General features: G+C 43.2%; 1 protein-coding gene; it reads left to right on the plus strand.

Annotated features, from left to right (window-relative positions):
• Positions 1-7,085: 7,085 nt before the first annotated feature.
• GSTUM_00000653001 (uncharacterized protein) overlaps positions 7,086-9,310 on the plus strand; it is a 6,834-nt gene continuing 4,609 nt past the window's right edge. The window contains exons 1-5 of the mRNA XM_002837913.2: positions 7,086-7,165; positions 7,244-7,787; positions 7,922-8,138; positions 8,195-8,312; positions 8,372-9,301. Of these exons, the coding sequence (XP_002837959.1) occupies positions 7,360-7,787; positions 7,922-8,138; positions 8,195-8,312; positions 8,372-9,301 (1,693 nt within the window). The 5' untranslated portion in view covers positions 7,086-7,165; positions 7,244-7,359.

A 9,310-nucleotide genomic window follows, 5' to 3' on the forward strand; every position in this document is an offset into this window, starting at 1 on the left:
ATTAGATGTATTCATACTAGACATGAACAGATTTGTATATTGAAAGACTCCCTGATTCCACGATAGAAGAGGCAGACTTTGACAGACACTATTTCAATATACTTGATTAAACAGTTACTCTTTAGTTTTCCTAGTATACCTTTGAAGCCTCCTTTAGTTTGCAGCTCTCATCTTCTCTCTAGTTGAGCAGGCCACCTGTTAACTATCATACCTTATCCTGAAACATGATTAGCACCTTGCAAATACATTACAGCATGGTAGATATTGGAGATTACAGAGTTAAGGCCAGTATATACTACTGGTACACAGCAGGTAAGCCATAATAGGATGGGAGTAGATGAAAGAGATATAGTAAGAAAAGCCTATAGGTCTGCATTAAATAAGGTAAAAAGATACCATTAGGATAAATTCCTAGTGAATGCGAAAAAGAAAGATGTCTGGATAGCCCATCAATTTATAAAACAGAGGATTCCAAACAAGATCTCAGGTAGCCCCACCTTATTATCAGAACAGGCAGAGAACATCATTATGCAATACTTCTTTCCACCAGTACAATCTCCAGTTAACCTCCCAGAACCAAGCAGGTAACAGCTAGGCAAAAGGCAGAGAGTGACTCCGGAGGAGATAACAGAACTAGTTTAGAAGTGCAGTAATAAGTCTACCCTGGAGCTAGATCAAGTCCCATAGAGGATCTAAAAAGGAATACATGAGATTTATCAGGAGATCATTCCTACACTAGTAGAAGACATATTGGTATGAGGAATACATTTACCAATACTGAAAATGTTGATTAAGGTAGTTCTACTGTAACCTGTCAAGACTGACTATACTGAATGTTCAAGCTTTCGAGTCATAGTGCTAATGCAGACTTTCTTGAAGTTATCAGTATTTGTGATTAATATGAGGTTTGCGAAAATTGCTTCTGAGACTGATATCCACTGCGTGAACCAGATGGGTAGCCTTCCATAGTGCTTAACAGTTGAAGTGGTGGTATCATTACAGTAATAGATAAAAGAAGCCCAATTTGTGAAGTGAAAGGTCTTTACCATCTTCTTGGACGTGAAGGGTAGCTTCGATAATGTGGATTACGGTAGCTTGTTTAGCAGGTTGGAGGAATAGGGGAAAGTACTCAGTTACCCAGTCAACTGAATTCAGAGCTTTATCGATACAAGGAATATATCACTAGCATACCCAAGTAGCCTGTAGTACATACCTATGGTTAAGCAGGGCATTTCCAAGAACTCATCACTCTCATCCTTCTAGTTTATCACATATGTCAGGCCTTTGCATCTCAACAGAGACTTCTAAGAGAGTTTTACATCATCATACATGGATGACTTCCAAATATTAGTAGTGTCTAATTTGTAGTATAATAACACTATATTCCTGGAGAGAGAGGCTCAGGCAATAATAGAAAGAGTCCATAGCCTGGAGTTGACTATTAGCTTAGCCAAGACAGATTTAATGCACTGGTAGAGAAGGAAAGAGAAAGATCCTAAGTCTGAGCAATCAATAACCATACAGGCACAAATTGTCAAATCAGCAAGTACTCTGGTGAGATGGTTGAAATACTAGTTGGCAGATAATGGAAAAATAGCATCTCACTTTACTAAGCAGCTAGTATTGGCTAAAGTGACTTTTCAGAGTATTCAATGATTGTCAAAGCCTAAGAAAAACCTATTATCCTATAGGACTAGGAGGCTGGTGAAGGCAACACTATTGCCTACACCATTGTATGGAGCGGAGGTTTTAATTCCATCCAAGATAATGGTAGATAAGATGCAGAAATTTTGAAATATGATAGCTAGGTGGGTTACCAATACCTTTCATACTACAAATATTATGGTACTCTCAGTTAAAGCAATTCTGGTCCTAATCATATTGTACCTGGAACAGATAGGAAAGATGATAGCTATATAGTTAGTGATGGTACTCTCCAAAAGTAATATAGCGAGGGCTATGCTCCCAATGAGTTTTCCCACTGTTAGGCAGAGACAATCTGTATAGACTCAGAATTGTCTAGGCCAATCAAGATTCGTTTCTGTAGACAGAAATTGTCTGAGAAGGCTCGAACTATACTTGTTTTGTTTATAACCAGTAAGAGTAAGGTAAAGTAAATAAAATAAAATAGAATTATAAGAACAATATTATATTGTTAAGGTCACTTCTCTGTTACTTAATAATATCTAAAGACTTGGGAGGTATTTCAATATTTATATTCCATGTCTGAGTATTCATGGACTACATCTATCTATTATATAAACTATGTACTTCTCTGGTTATAACTTGCAATGTCAGGTATTCTCTGAAGGTTCAAATACTTGGAGACTCTGAAAACTATCACACTCTTTTCAGTAATTATGATATTGCTAACAAAGAACTATGATGTCCACAATAGTAATTATATGATTTTTTAGAGTCTTTAGACTTATGGCCTAGTTCTCAAGTTGAACTGAGTTGGCCCCAATTGTCTCTCTCATTGATAAATTAATCAGTTTCATCTGGAGGTTGTATCTGTGGAGGTAGTCATAATTTCAATCTTCCTTGGTCGCTTGACTTGAAAACTCCATAACTCCAAATCCAACTGATAGATATCTTCCAGATAACTTCCTACGAGTTCACAGAAAGCTATTATACCGGATTAGTAGATAATACCTCCGTCAGTAACTCTTGGTTGCTCTGAGTAGTAGGATTTTAATTTCTATTAATCTTGAGAACTATTTCCGCAACCACAACACATTTCTGAACTGAGTTATAACACTCTGCAAAAACTATTGGCTCCTATGATAGTATTCTTCAGAGTTCTAGAGTATTCTAATTATTACAGAGTGGGTGTAAATGTATTGGTCTTGTCACAAATATGGCTTGGCCAGGAAAAGGTTTTCACGTGACACATGGTTATGAGTCACAGGTATGTTATTGTTTCACACATATGACTCATTCGAGTCATATGATTTGTTATGTGTGAGATTTGTGATGCTTTCGCACATGGCTCAAATATGAGTCATGGGAGTGCCCCTGGCGAGTATACCTTGCAAGTGTGCCTTGCAGGTAGGCCTGGTGCATATGATTTATGTTTCGCACATGACCTGGTTACGAGGTCATGGATTTCACGCATATGACTTGTTTATTGCGTTATGTTTGGTGTATGAGTTTTGCTAATGACCTCGTTATGAGGTCATGGGTTTTGAGCATGTGACAATCTCAGTCACGTGACTAGTTTGTTATGATTTGATTTCACACATGTGACCACTTTGGGTCACATGACTACAGGCCGGAAGAATACTATATAAGGAGGCCGAAGTGGCCGAGGAGGATAGGTTCTTCACGCTTTGTTCTAAGTACTTTTCCTACTTATTACTTTAACCAATATAAAACACCTTTACAATCTTTATCTTTATTGCAACGTTATTGTTACACCAAGGAAAGTTCTTTACGAAGAAGAGTTAGAGAAAGCTTACAATAAGCGTTCCCGATAGAAGACAGAGGTCTTGTACTATCAGTAACGAAGGCAGAGGCATAGTGCTATCGTAAGACAAAGAAGAGGAGAAGAAGAAAAAGAGAAGTATTGTTCCCCGTCACCCAAACCTAACCATCCAAGAGGGGATCATTACAGGTCTCTTGTAAAGATCCTTTAATATTCGATACCATATCTTTGTGTGAAAACATCCTGTTACCTACAGCTCTTACTAAAGATGTCACACCTTTGGAGCCTAGTAACTCTCTCAATAGTTGATGGAATTACTCTGCTCTACTTCTGAGACTTACCCAAAGGTCCTCTCTCATACATCCTGCAAATAGGATCTGGCCAGACAGACAGCAGCAATGTATATGTTGTTATTCCAACACTTTCTATTCTGTTACCATATAGTCACAGGATGCAACTAAGATAGATATGTATAATAACGTCCCCATAAGGGGGCCAGAAGGGGTTGTTGGAGACCAGAGATTTCGATTCTGAGTGGAGTTACCCTACTTAGGGCAGTTTCTAGCTATCTGATCTCAGTATTCCTAATATCCACCCAGAGTCAACATAGAGTGGTAATGAATCAGAGGTTGGCCTTTAATCTTAACACAGAAGGTATGAGACCTAAGGTGTGGGTTTCAACATCAACGACAACACAACAAGTAAGCCTCCCGATGGATGAGGTAGTAGCAATGGCTGCCATAGTGTTGTTTGAGCTTCAAATACCTATTAAACCAACCAGACTTGTTTGAGTTACACAACAGGATGCTTCGGCATATGTGAAGGTGAAGGACAAGGTATGCCGAGAGATATGAAAGAGATAGGTGGAATGGGACTATCCCTCTTATTATAAATACGGACCCCCCTTCAGAGAATGCTGAAACTTCATAGTGTTTCCGAAGTTCTAAGCTGGTATATTACACCAGATGAGGGCTTGCAAGAGTTACTTAAGTGTGCAAATAAATTGGTCTAACCAAGACCACACCAGGGAGAACAGTAGATGCAACCTTGAAGACGAGACTTGGGAACATGTTATGGCCTACCCCTCCCTGGCTGAAACCAGGATGGGAATGCATAAGGGTTATTTTAACATGGCTTTAGATTCGGAGATATGGAAAAGTGGAAAGAAAGGGGTTGAGCTATTAAGAGATTTGATTTCCTATAATTTGGACAAGGATAAATTTTTCCAATGAGGATGGTGAATTTTCCTTTTACAAAGAGGGTGGTACTTGTGTCATGAGATTTGGAACTGTATTGGGCAGAGTGATTGGAGTGACTTGATAATTGTTATCGCTAAATTGTTATTTTATGGGGGTTGAAGTTTCTTTTGTTTAGTGAGGGGTTTTTAGGCCATACCTTAGGGTACTTGCCATGGATTTTCCTGTACTTAGTACAAATAAACCGCGGATTTAACAAAAAAAAAGAAAACTACCGTAAACGCAAAAGTCTTGGAGATCAGTCAAGAACCCTAACCCTCGCTTGTAAACAAAATTGGCTAGTGCTCGTGTTTTCCGAGAAGTGACCTTAATGATATCCATAGACTTTGCGTTTGGTGAGCAGTCTGAGTGGAGCCTCTAGGGTTTCACCCATACGGTATCGTAGCCCTAGCCACGGAGAGGGAGAATCTGCTCGAGTATCACTCCGGTAAAGGGGGGGTATTGGTGGGGGGTTGACTCCTCCTAGCTGAGGCATGGAATGTAGTCTTAATCTCTTGGGTCATCATGGCGGCTCACCAACTGGTACCGGATGCGAGCACGGTAGTACGAGTACAGTACGAGTACTGTACCCGTGGTAGCTGAGCTAAATTACTCAAGTACTCGTACGAGAACTTGATCTTAAGGCAGAAAGAGGTGATCCTATCCGGGCACAAATAAAGGAAGTACCGGTACCACAATGAGACCCAAGCATCCCATACTGGCTGCCGGCTGGCTGGGCGCACTCTGCTGTGGCGCCCTCTTCACCATTGCCAGTATCACACACCATCACCGCAGCATGGTGGCATCATAAGACAGTACCGGAAGTGCCTCAAATATAGTACAGCACTGTGCTCGAACAAGGCATTGATTTTAAAAACCTTGGTACCGGCATTCAACCACCCCTTCATCTCTATTTAAAGCTTGGGCTTCTATGCTTGTGCTCGAGCATTCTTTGAGAATTCCGCACATAATAATGCCCGTAGTATTGCAGCGCAAGAGTCACCGATCTTCTTGGTTTACAGGTGACACAGCTGGGTTCGCAAGACCTGCAGAGAACGATCGAGCGCCATACCGGGACGCAAGGAAAATGTTCCTGCCAACTCGTTGAAGATGCTGTACAGTACCGGTACCCATATGCAGGATCTGTCCTCTGGGGCCTGGGCTGATTAAAATTCAACCTCTCGGCCGGATGCATATTGTGGTGCGAAATTGTATTGTACGTAGCGGTGGTGATTGGTGTTATGGCATGATTCAGCCGAGCAAGCACTGAAGGCACTCATACTCATACAGCTCCGGTGTGAGTACCATAAGGTTCATGTCTCTTTGCCTGTTGTAGCAGAACTCACACAAGCACTATTGTTTGCCTAAGGTTTGATTTTTGCCTCCCGCTTGGACTGGGCGTTTCTGGGAAGTTTCTCTTTTCCTCTTTTTCAAAGGCGCGTGTCGAGCTAAATCCGCCTCCCACCGTTGCGGTGCGGCTCATGAGGGAGGCTCGATTACCGTACTGTATTGGAATCTGGGGCTCACAATATGGATCAATGCATGGTCCGCCCACCTCGAGTAAGCAGTGGATCGGGATCCACAACAGGCGAGGGAAGCAAGGCGCTATCATACTGTTGATCGTGCTGTGAGATTCAATCATTTTTTATTATGGTGTCAGAGTGCAAGAGCTTGCGCCTCAACTACCGTATAACCGTGCATATAGTAATGCATTCCACCTTTGCATGGAGGGTACTCTACCGGTATCTAGCTTTTAACCAAGTATTGCCATAGGCGCGAATAACTTGAACTTGCTGTAATGCCAGCGATTTGGAAGGAGACCCTTGGTTGCTGCTGTATCGTCGTCGTTGAGCTGGAACATAAGCGGTTACGGTTTCTGGTTCACTCTCCAGTCTTGTCATGTGCGACATGAAAGTTCGATTTTCAAGCTGGAAGACCCCCTGGCACAGATTGGACTTGGCAAGTGCCTTATGTATTTCCGGGCGGTCGTGTATCCCCCTCATGATGAAGGGAGAGTGGGTGCTGAGCAGTGTGGAGGAGGAGGAGTGGGAGGAGGAGGAAGGGCAGGAGTAAAATAGCTCTCACTCCAACGCGATTCCACAAAAACATCCAAACATTCCCTCCCTTCATCTGGGCTTTCATCTCTCCGTTCTGAAGTTACGTACATAGGATATTCGGGTGAAAAGGAAAAGAAAAAGAAAAAAAGAAAAAGGAGAAGAAGACACCTCTTCTCTCTGCTATATTGATTTGTCCAACCTTTGCCTGCGCCCGCAGATTTTTTGCCCCTCCGGAGTTGGAAAGCTAACGTCAAGGTAATTTTCTACATGTGCGTGCTTAAACCTACGTACCGCACCCCAGCAACCAACACCCTTTGCCCTCCGTGCTCCTTCTAACTTTTCCTCTCATTTCCCCCCCGTTCCTCACACCTTTTCATCCTTCATCCGTTCCCATACAGTTTAAACTCATCTCCTTGCCCCGCGCTCAGAACCACTTTTTTGACAACGTACACACCTTGTTCCCCCTTCATCCTCATCTTTCCTCTCAGCAGCTTTACAAAGCTAATCAAACTTCAACCTCCCAGGACTAGACTAAGACTAACAAAGATCCATCAAACGCCGCAACTATCATCGCGTCTGATCACCGCTGTATTGAGTTCTACTTCCTTCCGAGGATCTACACCCTCCTCGGCTCTTAACCATGGCCAAAGTGTCTGATTTCCTCGCTGCCCATCTCGGCGCAAACGGGGACGGCCAAGCTGCTTCAGGCGCCACAAGTCCTGGAGCAGAGTGGCGAGATGATGACGACGGCGATGTAGCTGCCAGATACAGGCCCCGTACCTATCCTTACTATCGCTATCTGCCATACGATACAGAGGATGAGTCCGAGCGGCAAAAGAACCTTGATGAAATCATTAAACATCTCTACATCTCTATTGAAGCGGGGGATTTCGCCCCCGGAGCAGTGCACTGGTCGAGGGAACTCAGAAGTTGGCTTAGTCTGAAGTTTGATCCGCCCCGAAAAACGAGGGTTAAGCTCGTCAAATTATATTATGAGCTTGCCATGGCTCCGGGCTTGGACCCCACCGTTGCTGAGAGATTCGCGAGCATGTTTATGGTCCTGACAAAGTATATTTCCTACATTCCTTTTATTCTGGGCTACTCTTGTATTACTCCAGCGGGTGTAGAAACACCACCCAGTATCATCTCTCTGGAGCTGTATGGTCTTATAGTCATAATGAATGCTAAAATAATTTATAAAGGCGAAAACACTACCTGCGCCCCGGGAAAGACCTTACATTGGATTGGAGACCCCTCTTCAAGGAGCTCAAGGTGTTTGTGCTTCCTCAAGAGTCAGGGTTTATCCATTCCACCACAGTAAAAAAGAATGTCCGGACATTGACGAAGATGTGCTCGTTTGCGCAACCCTTCTTCAACCCGGAGGAGATAACTGAAATGTTTGAAGAGTTTTTGCCTTATGTAAGATTGCTATCATCCCGACCAATTAGCTTGACAATATACTCATGAAATTATAGTTTAGCACCTCTTTCGCCGAGGGCGCTTTTGTGGTTGTTGGATTGTTAAATCTGCTTCTTCCCACGGTTCCTCCACCCCCGGACAAGCCGAAGCTACAACCCTCTTATTATCTTCCTAGTAAGCACTTTCTGATTCGACCGCGGCCCACTAAGCAGGATTGCTGACCCTATTCGCAGCACTTTTTCACTTGTGGTCACTCGTAAATCGTTCTCGTGTGTTTGACGTAAATTTCTTGGATTTACTGTCCCGCCTGGCTCGGGATCTGCTGCCAGCAAAAGGCATACCTTTTGGAGAGTATGGTATTTACAGTAAAGAACAGTCAGCGTTGATATTTACAGCCATACTTCGGCTTCTGGAGATTCCGGTTGGTCAGGCAACCTCTCCATATAGCAGTGTCGTGGATACGAATATTGGGTTGGCCATGACTTTGGATCGAGACCCCAGGAAAAATCCAGTGGCGCACCATATAGCAAGATGGATTGTCATGTCGCTATCGCCCCATTCCCTTAATCAACCAGATTCGATCCTTTCCAACCTCGAGGGGTTAATTCAAGCCGTGGAGACCTTTTTCCATCCTTCAAATACTGGAAATTGGACAAAGACCCTGTCTCAACTTGTATATTATTTGGCCGACTTCTTTGTGATGAGGTGGAATCGGGAGAGGAGTGGAGAGATGGAGGTACCCGAGGACAGGAGGCTTACGCCTGAGCTTAAGAGACGCTTTGTTATGTGTCTGAAAGAGGTAATATTCATGGGGATATATGCCAAGAGTTCTACCGCAATGAGCTTCTCACTGTCCTCTCTGCAAAGCCTGGCTTATCTCGAGCCGGATCTTATACTCCCTGGTGCCCTTCAGCGTATATATCCATCAATTCAAGGACTAGTGGAGGTACATCGCACCACGTCCTCCCTACGCTCACTACAAGTTCTCTCTAGAATAATGGTTCGTACTAGAGGGTTTAGAAATCATGTTACCACTTTATTGGGACTTGCTTTGCCCGGAATTGATGCAAATGACCTGGACAAGACATTGCACACACTATCGTTTGTTCAGGCCGTGGCTTATAACATCCCCTTCCGTGATCTTACAGAGGACGAGGAGGGGGGTGGGAATG

This window comes from Tuber melanosporum, assembly GCF_000151645.1.
Source record: "Tuber melanosporum whole genome shotgun sequence assembly, scaffold_209, strain Mel28".
NCBI lineage: Eukaryota > Fungi > Ascomycota > Pezizomycetes > Pezizales > Tuberaceae > Tuber > Tuber melanosporum.